Source organism: Anser brachyrhynchus (assembly GCF_964034855.1).
Source record: "Anser brachyrhynchus genome assembly, chromosome: 9".
In the NCBI taxonomy this organism is placed as follows: domain Eukaryota; kingdom Metazoa; phylum Chordata; class Aves; order Anseriformes; family Anatidae; genus Anser; species Anser brachyrhynchus.
In genome coordinates, this window is record NC_137703.1 from 20,067,290 (window position 1) to 20,084,398 (window position 17,109).

A 17,109-nucleotide genomic window follows, 5' to 3' on the forward strand; every position below is an offset into this window, starting at 1 on the left:
TCACATAGGATGTACATCACCAGTAATTCCACTAATTTAATCAGTTCACCCTGTTACAGACATGAAAGTGAGAGTAAAGTAAAGCCAGAAGTCACATCCCCAAAGCCATACATGTATGGGCCTTAACTTAAGTATTAATTTTCCCTGTTTTCTGCGTTTGTAATACCTCTCTTCTCATTCTTTTGTCTTGTCCTTACGTGACTGGCATCTGTTTTCTTTTGTGTTCTCTGCTTTATACTTGAAGCAGTCCTCTTTTTCTGCTCATCTGCTCTTGTGAAGTTCTCTTCTTTACCCTTCCATGTTGATCTCTGTTTATGCTGTCTTGTTTTCACTTAAGACAACAGCAAAGTATGAAGTGAAGCAAACTGTACAATTAGGACAAAATGCTTTCGTATAGATTTCTTCCCCACTCTTTAATGTTGGTTCTTATTCTCTCTTCTTGTTACCTTGTTTGCTAGTTTGATCTCTGCTCCTTTACAATATTCTATTAGCAAAATTTGGATATCTTATCTATGACAGAGCTATTCAGTGTAAATATTATTAGAAGCAAGTCCAGCTGTTAGATTATGAACACTCTGGGGGTAAAGATCCAGTCTTTACTTCAGTGACAACATGCAGAATAAAGCTACACTAGTCCTAAAACCAAGATTTGATAAATATTGATCACTCAGATAAGTATTATGATAGCTAGCTAATCAGCATGACACCAATCCTATACATTTGTACAAATATACACTGATCCACTGATCTTGCCTAACTGGTATTTGCAGGCTTCCATCTCCGAAGGATGAACTTTAAGTCTATTGGAATTTCCATTTATGTTGAATATGTAACAGAATGCATTTAATTTTATTCTAAGGTGCTAAGGCAGTCTTAGTCCATTTTTAGCTAGAAATACGGGGTAAAACACCTACCAAACAGTTCACAAAACAGAACTTGGTTTTAGACAATAGTTAACTGGGACAAATAGTTGACAGATACCAACACAATTTACGTGAATTTTCTTTTTGGCTGAAAAAAGCTGAGAACAGGACTTTAAAGGTGATAGAATAGAACTTTTCTAGGGTCTGTCAGGAACTGGCTAAAGTTTAATGCAACACAGAAAGTCACTGACTTAACTAAAAGCAACCCTGATGGCTAGATTCCAGCTTTAATGACACAGTGGGCAAGAGAAAAGTTGTACAAAAATCTTTTTGTGTTTTGTTTTGACATTATCAATATAAATTTTCTCTTCTTAAAATTAGATATTCTAAATGTTATTCTCACATAATCTTCCTTTTTCATAATTTAAAAGCCTTTGTCCTTTTTTTTACGGAGTTCATTTACAGGGGAAGATCTAGGCAGAGCTACCACACTAATTTAGGGTTCTGTTGCAATATCTAGCAAAGATCTCCCTGTTTTTAATTTTGTGTAGTTCATGTTTGATACTGTTATATTTTTGTGGGGGTAGTTAATTTGGGGGTGGGAGTTAAAGGATTATCTTTAGGCTAAACGGTGTGGCTTCAGTCCATTTAATACATAGTATGTGTGACCCAAGCTGGAGACTTCTGGGCTGTGATTTCAATGACACTAGGTTGGGAAAAAAAATAATACTGCTACAGAGCTAAGCAGACTGGGCTCTTAGTGAACTGAGTGTGGGGATGAGCGTTGTGGACTGCTGGTACAGCTGTTACCTAGGTTAGGCCTTTTTGTATCCTGACAGATTTTAACAGCTTCTGCTGCAGATACTGAAGGCTGAGGATTTGACTTAATTTTTTCTTCTTTAAAAGGATTTTCTTGTTCAGATCAGTGGTCTCACAGATGATTGTCAAGGGTGCGACTGTGAAGTAGGTGGGGTTATTTAGGTCCAAAGTGCTGTTCTGTTTCTAATGGTAAAATAAAACTTGAGGCAAAATTGCTCTCTTCTCAAAGGACAAAATTGCCTTCTTTTAAGTGTGCTTCCAAGAACAAAAGAGACACAGAAGGGAACATGAGGCAAGTGTGACCCTGGCAGTGACTCTGAACCCAGCCCTGCTTCTCATAACTACCTCCGTGAAGGGATATTGGAAGCAGACATAGTCAGTCTGGATCACAGAAACCTCCTCAAGGCTCAACTTCTGCTCTTGTTTCAGGGCACCTCAGAAGGGCAGAGTATGGCACTTCAGGAAATGCACTTAAAGAGAGCTTTCAAAATAAACAGTTGGCACCTGTTGTTTCTTCACTTAACCATATTTAAATAAAAATGAATTAAGAGAATCCTTAAAATGACAGACAAATAAACCACTGAAACGTCAAAACATACCAAGGCCAACACAAAAATTAGTATCCAATTTTAACAGCTTAAAAAGTCATACAACCAAACCTGATGCATCTGAAATTGCGAGCCTTTCTGAACAGATTCTATATGCATTATATGCTGTGGTGTCTGGAGGAAGACAAAAAATATATTAGCAGTTGTAGCAATAGTACAGCAGTTATTATTATACAATATTGTGTGAAAAGTATAGCAAAATACATGTGAGATTTTTTTTTCCTCTGTTTTTTTTCTTTCTTTTTTTTTTTTTTTTATGTAATTAGAGTTGGGTGAGGGTTTGGGTGCGTGTTGTGGTTACGTTAAAATAGGAATTTGGTTCTGCTGCCCATACTGTGTAACTGCACCGAGGTGTGTGGCTGATGAGTCCTTCCAGGCTGCTGAGACTAGCGTGTCATGTATGGCCTGTGATGACTGGGACAACTGTGACATTGTGGCACACGTATTGGATGTACATATTAGAGACAATACTTTTGATTATTTAATTGTTAATCTGGCCATCAGAATTTACTTTCCATGACAGAGAAGCCCTGTCCATATAAAACTCTTCTACTATAGCAATAAAAAATAATGCTTTGCCCATAGATCAGGTCTTCCAGCTCTAGATTCTTGAGAACTTTCCAAACAATGAAGAGGTAACAGTTCCGGAGCAAGGAATTATAGTTATTCTTACTATACAAGAATGAAATGCAGCATCAAGTGGGTAGGAGAATTTTCCTCAGGTCACCTAAAACAAATCCACATCAGAGCAAGAACAGAATCAGACTTTGTAACTGACCACCAAATTGTTCTCATTCACCCTTATAGCTTTTGCAATTCTGTTTCATTCTTCTAAGCAATGCAAACAAAAAGATTAAGGTTAGCTTTTCCTCAAACTGCACTTTCCAGGATCTTACTCTAGTAACTTCTCCTCTGAGTTCATTATTTATGATTCAGTTTATCTGAGAACATAGTAAATGAACCCTTTTAGAGAGTAAGAAAATTCCTCCATTAAACCAAGGTTTATATGGTCTCACTCTGATCCTTTTGTTGCTAATCATTCAGTGGCAAAGGCAGTCAGAAAAAGGCAGCAAATTACATGATTTGGTAGTCTAATCATTTTTTGTACCACAGACTGCAAACAGATTTCTTCCAGGGTTCTTTGAAAAGATAAGGTCTTAGGTTCATACCTTTTCCCTCCCATAGTGGCACTTTTTTTTTTTTTTTTTAATGTAGCATTCCCAAAATCCTGTCAGGAAAGCTGTGACACAAGTTAATGACTTGTCAGAAGGTTATACTGTAGCTTACCGTGACTGTAAGTCATGTAAGTCATTATTTCTAATAATGCCACCCATTCTGGAGTGCTGGAGGGCTTCACACTGCAATTAATTTATGCCAGCCACAATGTGCAGGGGAAGATCTTTAGTAGAAGCCTGTTAACAAGCAAACTGTTACCGTGAATGTAGCAGAAGGCTATTGTAATTTCTGGTTTCTAAGCAATTTTTGTTTTGGTTTTTGTTTGTTTGTTTATTTTTGTTTTGTATTCTTCTGTCATTTTCCTCTGTCCTTAATCTACAGTGGAAACCAATTTTTTATAAAATACTTCTGTGGAATAACCTTATCTTCTAAACACTCTGTTGACATATCAATCACAAAGTTGCAGTCAGAGAACCTACTTACTAATAAAGATGAGAGGTATGGTAAGAATTAGAAGTTGGAGAGGGATCAGAACACTGAGGGCCACGCTGTGGGCAGTGCAGCAGCAGCCTGTGTCGCTCAGTGTTGCACGTCCCCCAGAAATTAAGACGTTCTACAGATAAAGATTACTCCCTACTACATAGCATAACCCCAGTGGATGCTGCCTTGGGGGCTGGCGTAGGCTTTACCAAGCCAGGGCATCAGTGGAGTGAGACAAGCAGACAAATTAATGCAAGACCATCTCAGTAGATTTCAACATAATGTCTGTATGTCTGTATACTGCTGCTTGTTAGTACAGCAGTATTCTTTCTCTCTATTGCTCTTCTTCTCATCAAAAACTTCACTGGTATTTTGGCTATTGCAGAACTACAAACATGTGAAAGGTTATTTTAGGAGGGTGTTTTCTTAGAGAGCTGAATTTACATTCAAATCTGTCAATAATTCAGCATAGATATGTGTCCCTTATTTAACTGTATTTCTGCACTGGGCAATATGCAGCAGCACAGGGTTGTTATTGGAGGAACAGGAGTATAGTTTTTTCATGTAGCATTAACATAGCTTGGACTGTGGTTTATTCTAAGGTAAATAAAATTGTAAAATTTCTCCATGTTTGTCAACATTTCCCCAATTCCTTTAGGAATAGCAAATATATATTGGCATAATTGTGAGAGATTATAGAGTGTTTTTCTTATCTTCAGAGAAATCTTAAATAGCACAAGTTAAACAAAGCTTTTGATCTATAGACATATTGCATAGAGATAAACTAGCATATGCATACTTAAGAGCAGGTAGCCTTTAGCATTCTTGTCCTATTTCATATTTAGCATAGTTGTCCTATTTCACATAATGCTTTAAAGCCTAAAGCTGTCTGTTTAAGGTCATCAGGTTATGATGTCTACCAAGAGCAGAGGCAGACTGAAATAGGGCCAGGATTGATGAATAATCTTCTGGGTAATTTCTAGCTGAATTTTATTTAAAAAACAAAAATGAAACAACAACAACAACAAAAACCTACAACGCGTGTGTGTGTGTGTTTGTGGTAAGAAGCTCTGGGAGTATAAAAACTCGAGTCTGTAATTGTCTTGCCTGAAATCTATGTTAGGTTTCTCCTGTTTAACAGCGAATCTGCTTGACAAGGAGTTAAATCCAGCTCCCTAAACTGCTGTAATAAGGAGATGGGATAAATTCTGGGACTTTGACCTGAGGCATTCAGAGCCAGAATGTCTTGCAGCAGCTCCCTGATTCACTTCAGTCTTTCTGTTGGGACCCTGAATAATCAATCATTCCTTAATTATCTGGCTCAGTATAACCAGAGTCTATAACATCTTAGAAGAATCACATTGCAGTTGGAAATTCTCTTGATTCATCGTTTCCAGTGAAAACCTCATGTGCTTAGACTGCCCTGATAATTACTTGCTCATTATTAAGGTAGGGCAGAAAGGCCTAAAAGAAGATCTGTGAGCTCAATAAAGTGACTCATTTTTGATTGAAAGGCATGACTGTGTATTGGAGATTGGTATACGAATGAAAACAGCCCTTTTCATCTCCAATGTCAAAGCAACGCAACTGTGAAATTCAGTGGTAATCAAATCTGGTCCCAATTTTTTATCAACCCAAAGTTAAAATTAAAAAAAAAAAAAAAAAGCTTCATTAAAATAACCTGTACTTCATTAATGTATGTACCTTAACACTGAAGTCTGAACCCTGGGAGTTCTTCAATTTCTCCTGAACTCTCCAGTGTCATGTATAATAGAACATCCTTGTGGCTGGGATCAGAAAGTGTTTGCTAGTTGACAGGAACCCTCAAAACTGTGACTTACTGAGAGATTTTTAGGACAAGGTGAAGTGTATGTTGGAAGCATTTGCTTTTCTCCATGTGTAAGGGAGTCACCCCAACTGATCAGCACACAAGTAGGACAGGCATCTACAACATACTCATCTGAAATTAAGTGGGTTATTTCTACATTTGGTCTATTTATATTTGAAATTTCAAGCACCAATTGTACCTGTGCTTGTGACTGTTAAGGAATATGCAAAATACAGTAACATTGTTAAGTCTTGCTTTCATTGGCAGCTTGATCACTCCCCACTGAGGGCTACTGTGTAGGTGCAGCCTTTTCTGGTGCGTGTGTCCTCCTCTGACTTGTATGTCCTGTTCCAGCCTGTTCTAAGCCCAGTGCCTAGTTTATGCCTAAGCTGTCTCTTTCTTGGAACCATAACCCAATTGGCTTCTATAATGGTTTTGTCTAGTGGGGAGACCACAAAACCCTTCTCTACTTCTCTACCCTTCTTCTACTGTGTGTTCTGGTGTCATCGTGTGCTCTCTCTGGTCACCCCCACAAACATTCACACTTAGCAGAAAAGGAAAGTAATTCAGACTCTGTCAGGGTGACCCCGAGCAAAGTTCTGGTGGGATGGATCCCTCTGCCCCTAGTGCCACAGCTGCCCTGCTTGCCCCACATTAATGTAATTAAAGGCAGAAGAGATCTCATTCAGCACAGAACAAGAAGAATCCCAGTCCAGAAGATAGCTATTATTTTAGCAACTGAGAAATGTGATGCAAACCACTTTGACAGTGACTAAGCAGTGAGCAGCATTAGAGTGAATAATTATATACATTGACAGTTCCTCTGGATGCCTCCCACAGTCTGTTGACACCGTGTTACCATTATGAGGACTGAATTAATGCCAAAAAGCCAACATTCATCCATCTGTATCTGCCAAACTTTGGGAGTGCTGGGTCAGGTGAAAAAGTAATGCACAGTTTTATCACCCAGATTTGAATAATACTGTGGCCTGTGTTTCCTCACAACTGTAATGGTGATTGAAGGAAACAGCAGCTGAGATTTGTAATTCAGGGTCTAGAATGAGAATAAGTAATGTTGCTCTAAAAGGTTATTTCAGCCTTTCGTGTGTTGCAGACATCAACCTAACCCCCAGCTGACTGTAAGGAAGGTTACTTTTTCCTTTATCTGTCACATTATTCACTTAAGTAAGTCTTAACTACTTAAGTATCCCCCCAAGAATTAATACTCACAGCATATTAATCCATAATAATCAATAAATATAGAGCTGAATGAAACACAACATGTAATGGAGTTGAGGAGTAATGTTTTTTTATTCCCTTATGATGAAGGTCTTGATACTACTGTAACATCTTTGTGGAGTTTTTGTTTGATTGAGCTGTATGGGACTGATAAGAAACGACAAAAAGACTCTGAGAGCAAAAAATCCCATGAAACTTGCTGAGGCAATCTAGGTTAACAGGATGGGCTGACCTCTGGGTAGAAACCTGTAGATGCTGTCTTGCAAAACACTTTAGTTTTCCCTGCACCAGGACATTAGGAAAGAGAAACAAATTTAGGACACTTGGATTACCTCAGAATCACCATTACCAGAGCACCACTTTGAGTTGTTGCTCCAGAGGCTTGTGTAATATATTTAGGCTGTCTTTATTATCTCAGAAATATTGTTGCTTAGGCTCAGTTGGTACCACAACCAACAGTTGGGTTCAAATTGTCTCAAAGCAGTAAGAGCAGCTGGGAGTAGCTTATGCCGTTTTGTCAGTTGTTTCCTAGCATGTGAGGCTTTCAGTTATGAGTCAAATTGAGACAATGGAACTGAGCCTTCCTCCGGCCCAGTGAGGGCAGTGAATCTGCGCTGCTTATCAGCTGCCTGTGGAGCCACACAGGCATGAAGTATATCATGCTCAGGGTCAAGGGGTGATATTTGAAAATATCAGTATTTAGAAGGATTTGGATAATATTCTGTAAAAATGTTGCTACTTTTAGCACTAGCTGTAATTACACTGTCCTTACAGTCCTTAATTACAGAATTACCATTCTCATACCGGATTAAACATCCTTACACACTTGTAATTTTGGGAACTAAGAATGTTGGAGCAGCTAGGACTTGGAGATTTGCCATCCTGGGCTCAATTTGAACATACCGAGAAGCTGAGGCCACATACATGAAGAATATTAGGCTGCTGAAGCAGAATGAAAAATGGCATGCAAACATGGTAATGTAGGAGAACCAAGCATGAATAAAACACTGATATAGACAGAAGTAAAACAGTCAGTTGCTGAGGATTTTCAATTTATTCTAACAATCTTTTCTTCCTCAATCTTTTTTGAGACTGAAAAACTATTGTCCCCATAATCCTTTTTATCAAAGCTGGAGTACAGGATTGAAGCAGATTGGCTTTATGCCATCTCTTCAGTTTTACTGACAGTTTTGTTTTTTGCTTCCTGCTTTTATGGCATCAGATTTTGTCCATTTACAATCCAATAATTACTGGCTATTGAAATACATCAACAAGATAACATACCCATTGAGCTGAGAAGATTCTGAAATGCTGAGGTGGAAGAATATGAAAATGTCTACACACTACAATTGCAAGCACTGTGATAAGAATCAGATATAATGACTTCTGTTCACCTTAAAGATAAAATTGGCAGGTATATCATTTTGTCTTTAACTCTGGCAAAAGGTTCTTATGGAACACTTATTTGGCAGTCTATTCTTTCTAATAAGGTGTCAGATAGTAAGTGTGCATATAAAATTGCTCATGTTTATTCATGTGGAAAAAGCTAGTATTCATGCTATCCTAAATTAACAGGGATGTCCTATGTAAGAGACACATAACATTCAGGAGACCTCTAGGGCTGTAATTTGTACTTCAGATAACAGCAGGAGTTCCAGGGACAGCAATAGGTATGATCAGAGTCTACAGTCTTGAGTAGAAAGAGATAAAGGCTTTGGTTAGCCCATCAAAGGAAAAGGGTAATATTTTAACAGCACACATTCCCTATTAGGAATAAGCTTTCAGCTCTATAAAGACCTGTGATCAATGGAGAGGATTGCTTGAGGAGCCTCTGTCTGCAGAAGAGGTTAGAATATCTATTGCAGCTTTCAAGAATGGTTAAGTACAGCTGGTCTTGTCTTGGGTCTAGGGGACAGCCTGTATCATCCCCCAGTGTGCCTTCAGACCCTGCTATCAGTTGTTATGGTGCAGTTGTCCCATCCTGAATCACCCTGCTGTAGCTGTGGGTATAGTTTTGTAGATTTTTTTGACTGACACAACAAGACAGTAGCTAGTCTCAGCTATTTTTCCACTGAAGAGAGTCACTTCCAGAGCTGCTGTGTTTGTGCATCCACATCAGTGTGTGAGCTTGGACCAGGACTGCACTTCTAACAATCTCCTGATCATCTCCACTTTGCTGCTGTTGTCCACACTGTGGACCAGTGTCAGAGCACATGAACTGAATTCCTTCTAGATGAAGCTAAACTGGCTTTGCACTCCAGCCATGCATCTACTACATTTGAATGGCAAGTAAATGTTTTGTCGATGGCACCTGAGAAGAGTTAGTCTACAATAAAGAAACAACTCCCCAAAAATTCCAAACCTGGAATTTCTATATATGGATGTAAGTACCAATCATGCTGTTCTATAAGCTCACTTCAGCTGTTTTACACTGCTTGCTACTGTCAGGCATAGCCACAGCACCTAATTCTTTGTTCTAGCTTCTTGTCTATTCCTTCATACATTTTAATGAGCTAGTTTCACATTTAAATACATTAGCTTATCTGAGACTGATTCTCATTTTGCGTCTCGTCAGAACTATTAAGATCTGCTGGCAGACTTACGGTAGGTTTCTGAATTTCAAAGCTCCAGGATTAGTGTTGGTGTTTTAGCCTTGGAACTTGCTGTCTTCAGAATTCTGTTAGGGAGATGAGATTATGAAGCTTCAAAGCACAATGTGATTCCCTTCTTCTGTAAGGTCTCATCTGTTTCATCTGTTTTTGTCTCCTTCTCAGGGAGAGGGTTGCTTTTTTTTTTTTTTGCCTTTTTTTTTAAATTTGTCTTACCTTTTTAAGTTCATAAAAAACTGCTGTTGTATTAGTGGCAATATGTACTTTTAAAGTCAATGCAAATACATAAATATAACAACAGCTAATGTCCCTGTAGTACACTACCTATTTACCAAATAATTGTCTTGGGTAAGTATCAGAAAGGCCTAAATTACAGTATGAACTTATCCTGCACTTCAGCTGTTGCAGACGTGAAAGCTTCTATGAAAGCTCTAAAAAATTCTGCCCAAAGGAAGTTTTTTTTATGTAATTGATGGACGAATGAGAAAAGAATAATCTCTCTTTGAGGATCTTTCTTTGGGGTAAAAAGAGAGGCAGTTTGTGCTGCAATGTTAACATAAAAGGACAGAAACCTAGACATCTACTTTTCTCTCAGTACACCAGTGTATATTTTCCTTACCCTATAACATAACGTGAGCCTTCGTCATTGTGCTTATAATGCACAGACTAAAAGAGATGGTTTTCAGGTTTTTAGGTAGCAACATCAACCTAAAGTAAACTTGCCATTTTATCCCTTACTTCTAAACCCATTCCACACACATTCCCAAGTTAAAGTTCAAGCTTGAGCTGTTTTGCATGGTAGAAATAGGTTATTTGACACTAAAGCTACAAACACTGTAGAGATGAGTTATCTACCAATTATAGCATCTTATCAGCTACTAATCCCATTAGTCTGCCTGGCTTCACTGTTGCGTGGCTTTCTTGGTCCTCTCAGGCTCAAGGCAGGCAGTAATTCACCTGTACTATTCAGCTAGCACTTGCAGGAAAGACAAGCTCTAAAAAATTCTCCTAGAGGAGGATGAGTAAATCACTAAATATCCCAAGAGTAATTTAGATGTTATGATCACTGGTGCAGGCAGTATGTAATCACATTTTATTGACAACTCCTAAAGATCAGTCTTCCTTTGAAGCTGCATAGAGTGAGGCTGAATAGAATACAGCTGTAGGGACTAATGCGACATACAGTGATGGGACCTGATCTAGCACCAAGTAAGCTGGTTTGGGTAAGGTACTGTATGCCTTTTAGCATAGAGGTGTGTGTTGGTGTGGAGTCATGGCTGTGAATTTATACCATATCCTTAGAGACAATAGTTTGCAGAGAGTCTGGCAGTTTGCTTACATGACTCTTAGCACATCTAAGTGTCAGGTAGTATGTTTTTGGAGGAGAAAGTAAAAGGCTGTGTAAGAAATCTTGCAGTAGAAAACTTGCAAGTGCAGTTTCTGCATAAATAAACATTAGACCTTAAACTTTTTTTAAAAAAAAATCTTGTTTCATCACTCCAATAATCTCATCAATTCATTTTTGTAAATGCTTCCTTGGACACAGGTTTGGGAATTCATCTTTCATCTCAGAGTATGTTACCACAGCTTTGTAAACACCTGAATACAATACTGGGAAAACACTGACAATCATCTTAAAGGCAGGCTGCTACTAGCTACTATCCAACAACCCACAAAGTGATTCTACTTACCACAATAAATGGAATTTCAAAAGTACTTGGCTAAAATGGGTTTCAACTCTTTAAACATACATTAAAACAAAGTGAATTATTAGATGCATGTTTTGTGTATTGGTATCAATAATCATTTTATATTCTCTTTCTTGCAGGAGGTGAAGTCACCAAGCCCAGGTTTGCTCAGTATTTCCACGGCAGCCTAGCCAGTCTAACTATCCGCCCAGGCAAAATTGAGAGCCAGAAAGTGATTTCCTGTTTGCAGGCCTGCAAGGAAGGTCTGGATATTAATTCACTCGAGAGTCTTGGCCAAGGAATAAAGGTAAGGGATGAACTGACATCATCTTTGATAAAAATGTAGAGCTGATTTATGAAGTAGAGAGCCCAAGGTAGAGTACACACAGTACAAATGTGCTCCCAAAAGCAATGTAATTTCCCATAAAGTCATGCAAAGAAAAAGGGGAACGGTAGAAGAGCTGTGACATTGCAAAGAAAAATGTTTCTGATATTGCAAAGGTAGATGCTCAGAACGTAGGCTGCTGCTGATATTTCACAGTCTGTAAGAATTGCCAGATCATGTTCTCATGCTCATTTTGGTAGTTTTACAGAAACAAACATTGTTTCAAAGAATTACTGAATTTTGAATTGCTTTAAAGCAATGGAAAATATAAGTGGAGTATCTTTCATCTAGAGGCAGCTCAGAAAGAAGTCCAAGTGCAGAAGGACTGAAAAATTCTGAGTGTATTCCAAGAGGAAAACAAAGTTATGAAATGTGAAAACTGGACAACAAAAAGTCAAGAACTTCAAATTTTACATTTGCATACAAATCCATCCACGTATGTGACTATCTTTATTGTAACACTTTTTCTAAAGACTGGAGAACAACATGTAGAGGGAAATACTGTTTCAATAGACACAGTGAGTGACCAGATTGCTTTGCATTCATTAAGACAACTTCTGTTCTTTTGGATACACTTGTAGAATCTTCAATGTAACTTCTACAATGCTTACATGAAGTGCATTTTAACTTGTTCTGTACTGATACTGTTATTAGATGGCAGGTATTCTTCTGCCTTAAGTGTAAACACACAGTTAAGCTATTTCCTAGTACACAAATGACAATACCATCTTCCAAATGAGTCGATCTTCAGATTCAAATAAGTGGGAAGATACTTCGTCTGCAGACTCTGTAGTCTGCAAAACAACACAGGATATTTGGTATTACGTTTTTCAGGGGAGAGGAGGTTGGTGCTATAGCACTTGATCTAGATTATGCAGTGGAAGTGCCACGTACTACGTTTTATTAGCTGAACCTTTTCATTGTACCATTTAGGAGACTGACCTAAAACACACTCGATATCTGTCTAGGTGATAAATTACTGTGGTATAGTGTAACTGGTGTTTCTGAAAACAGGGGTAAAAATGTAAATTGAAAGTGAAAAGTTATGGAGCTTTATTAGCTCCAGCCTTTACATGTACCCCCCAAATTATTTCTTTATCTTCATCGTACCTAGGACATTATTATGAATTTCACATGGTTGACTCTCCTAGAAAAATGACACACTTATGAGTAAAAGCTGTTTTAAAAGGACAATGCATACAATGAGTGGCTAGGGTTTTTAGGAACTTGAGTGTATATTCTTACCAGTAAGTTCTTTGCTGGGTTTTACTTGAATTAAAGAAGTGCATACTTGGTGCTTGGTATTTAAAAAACATCATAATACCTCTCCTATTGTCACATTCTGAAATTTGACAGTATTTTAGTAGTCTGTTTTTTCATGGGCTTGGAAAAATCCATTACACCTCCCCCACCGCTGCTCTAGCACAGGTGATTGGTTTTCTTACTGTACTAGCAACGGGGTGGGAAAAATTAAGATGAGGGATTGTTTTCCCCCTTTTCTGTCTTCCACCAAACTTCAAAACATTTTCATTTTCTTAATATTTCTTTAAAGTTACATCATTCTTTAAAGTTGCTTTCATTTCTACCTCCTCAGACAGATCAACAGTCTGTGTAACAGCAGAAGGCAAAAACGAAAGGAGCAGTCAGAGATGGATCATGGTAGGGTTTCTTATTGGGGCTTACAAAAAGAAGCTCAGATGAGAGTGGAACAGTTAGCACCTGACCTTCAACAGAAAATTAATAAAGAGTTTCTTATGACAAAAATAAAATAACCGATCTTACACAAGCATGTGTCACAGTTGCACAGCTCATAGATTCTGTGTGACTATTTACATGGCACTTATCTGATTAAATATTGGCAAACTGATGCGGGGAGATGTTTCTCCTGGGCACTTTGGACACATGAAGCTTCACCTCTCAGCCACCTAGGAAAGAGCAATGTAGCTGTAATACAGTTCCTGACACAGCAGTGTTGGGCTTTTTCTGTCTGCAGGCTAACTTTTAGATATCTGTAACAGCTCTCAGAGACACTGTCTAAACTGTCACTATTTTTAGCCATTTTTAATGAGAAAGACAAAAATGGCTCAGACTAGGGTTTTCTCCAGTCCCTTTGGCAGCATTCCAGCTGTTCTGGCAGCTGAGCTATTAAGTTAACTAGCTAGCTAGTGTCTCCGTCTGCTAATTTTATTTTGTACTTTTGCTAGCTTACAGATGGAAAAGAGAAGTGTATGCAGGCTGTGACTCATGTTAGTCCTCTGTTAAAAAATACCCTTCAGTGCATTATGACCTTTCTGCACAAGCTTTGAACCCAATCCCCTGTGTTCTTCTCAGCAGAGAACCCCATGTTTCATTTTGTTCTTCACAGTCTATTTATTTGCTCTTTTGCTTTTTAACCTCTCATTGTAAGGAAACAGACAGACATTGTCTGTATATTAGAGAATATGCTCATATAATCAATATCCAGCTTTTCAGTGTGAGAGAAGGGTGGATTTCTATGTGTTCTGTGCATTTCTTTATGTTCTGTGCTGTCAGTAGTATGGTACAAAATCAAGGGGGCTAATCTGCTTTTCTCTGCAATGCAGATGCTTTGCTGAACCAATTAAATGGCAAAAAAAAAAGGAATCAAGAAGAATTATGGTGAAGATAAAATCAAACATTTGCTATGCAGATATAGTGGCAAAGTTTCTTCATCAGCAAGACTGTTTTATGTTCAGTGCAGCGGACAGGGGACAGTCAGGGCTACAAGAACAGCCATTGTCTTTGCAAGGGTTGTTGGCTTAGAGGAGCAGTTAGCTTTGTGCAAGCAGCAGTTACATCTTATGTTATGACACTCTTATTGATCATGAGAAAAAGACAGGAGAATCCCCTATATTCTGTCTGACATTAATGAAGATCTAAGAGGATAATGTTGTAATTGTTTTGTTCATTCATATGGAAATATATCTCAGAAAGACAGTCCTGAGTAAAAACAAACAGAAAGCAGGAAAAATATGTTTCTGCATACTACTCTTGTTGAAGTGAATATTTTTATATGAGGAATGTGAACAAAAAAAATCCAGTAATAATAATAATGACAGTTAGTTAAAGTTTTGAACTCTACATTTGCAGAAATAGCATCACCAAAGTTGATAAGACTAGGAAAAATTACAACAAATCTGGATTAATTTACTATAAAATTAATTATAACAGTAATTATTAAGATATGAAATAAATGACTGACACGAGACATTTTGGAAGGAACAATGTACAGATTCAGCCAACAATAGCTACTAAGATTTTTTTTTCTTAAATCATTAGATTTTTAAAGTTATGTCTGTGCAACATTACTTAAAAATGTCTTGTTTTGTACTCTGTACCTGGTACCTTAAATACTAATTGTATGCATTTCCCCCAGTATCACTTCAACCCTTCCCAGTCAGTCCTTGTCATGGAAGGAGATGACATTGAGAATATAAATCAAGCTCTCCGAAAGGTCTCATACATCAACTCTAGACAGTTTCCTACTGCAGGCGTACGACGTCTCAAAGTCTCATCTACAGTCCAGTAAGTTGTACTTCAGCTAAACTGATTAGGACTATTTTTAATGAATTATTTTTTTTCTTCAGACAAGTAAAAAGAAGAATTTTGATTAAATTATGTTGCCAAATCATTCTTTTATGTTATTGAGCAAAAAGTATGAATTTCATTATTTTTAGGCTTATTTATTTTGTAGTTTTCCATTGCTATTTTCCTTTTAAGAAACTTCTCTTGTGACTGCAGTTTACTTGCATTCTGTTTATAGTCTGGAGCACACAGTCTGAACTTGACTGAACAGCATATGCATTTATTGCATTCTTATTTTAATGTTCATTAAAAAAAGTTATAGTTTCTTCTGGTACACTTAGAGCCATGACTTTTTATATGAGGCCTATTACTTCTAACGGACTATATGGCTGCAAGAACAGTTACATTCTGAAGTATGCTTGAAATCGTCTTTGTTTATATTCTTATATGGCTGTCATCACCGAAGTACTGGCGTTAAACAGAAATCTGTGTCCTTCCATTGTCATGCAACAATACTGAAAGAATCTACACAATAATGTTTATAATTCTGTATAAAAAGAACCATCTGCCACTCCTGAGCATCCTAAGGGGTACCTCTCTGTTACAGCAAGTTGTGCAGAGCAGTGAGAATAGATTTTGAGAGTAAAACAGTGCTAGGATCCCTCATCCACCCTGTGTACAATTCTGTACTAGGTTTAGTTTAGTGCTGTGGGCTGACCACACTTGGAGAGCATCTTCCAATTTAGTTTCACTGGAAGGAGTTCAGTTTGCACACTCCAAGGCTGTTCCATGGTATGTGCCAAGATGCTTGCTGTAAGGTAGAGAGTGTCAGGAGATCGACTTCAAAAGCACAGCGCTGATTCAAACAGAAATGCTAATGTAGGCCCCGCTAAATGCTAGGGGATGCCAGAATGAATTCATGATGGGTCCGATTTAAATGGATAGTTAGGCCCTTTTACTCACTTGTGACAAGATAACCCCATTATGTTCATTAGATATGACTTTAAAAATTGAATATTAGGTTTACTACACTTAGTTGTCATCATCTAATTTATTTATTTTTATCCATGCACTACTTTGTAAAATGTCAGTTAAATATCAAAATACTATTCTCATAGTGACCTTACTAAAGATCAAGCTTGTCACGATGCTAACTGTTAAGCTAGCCCTATGTAACTTCAGTAGTTGTGAATGTGGAAAGGGATGAGAGGAATAGAGCTGTTACTGTCACTGCTAGCCTATGTGCATGGTCATACAGATGCATGTCCTTATGTGTGGCATTGTCAAAGTATGGAACAAACTGAAGTGAGAAAATAAAAAAGAATGAGATGCATCAAGTGGGTTTTGGACAGTGGAAGTGTCACACACCTTTGATATGTAATGTGTTACATGCAGTTAATGAATAATGTATTTTTCAGATGTTTTGGTGAAGATACCTGCATTAGTATCCCAGATATCGATGCGTATGTAATGGTGTTTCAGGCCAATGAGCCCAAGATTACAATAAGTGGGATGGACCACTTTGCTAGACCAGCTGCACAATTTGAAAGTGAAAGAGGTGTTATTCTGTTACCTGACATAAGGATTGTCAGCACAGTCACTAAAACGGAGCATCCAGTGGACTTTAAAGAAAATGGTGGAGGTTTGTGGATTTATTTTAAATATTATTACTTACTGTGTAACATAACCCCTCATTTTTTGAAAAAGTAGTGCAAAAAAGTACCACAAATTCACTTCAGACAAATCAAGTTATTCCATGTTAGGCAACATTAACGCTGTACTGAAGACATTCACTTAGATTTAAAAGTGAACAAATCCCTATTCTCTTGATAGATCAAGGTGTGCTTCAGAAAGGTCAGCTTTCCCATTTA

At 37.8% G+C, this 17,109-nt stretch overlaps 1 protein-coding gene across 9 annotated transcripts in view; it reads left to right on the forward strand.

The window, feature by feature from the left end:
* Nucleotides 1–17,109, forward strand: part of CLSTN2 (calsyntenin 2) — a 344,598-nt gene that overhangs the window by 308,219 nt on the left and 19,270 nt on the right. For all 9 annotated transcript variants that reach the window (XM_080605191.1, XM_080605195.1, XM_080605196.1 and 6 more), the window contains 3 exons: nucleotides 11,451–11,617; nucleotides 15,090–15,238; nucleotides 16,657–16,880. In XM_080605191.1, the coding sequence (XP_080461317.1) occupies nucleotides 11,451–11,617; nucleotides 15,090–15,238; nucleotides 16,657–16,880 (540 nt within the window). The remainder of the gene's footprint in view (nucleotides 1–11,450; nucleotides 11,618–15,089; nucleotides 15,239–16,656; nucleotides 16,881–17,109) is intronic.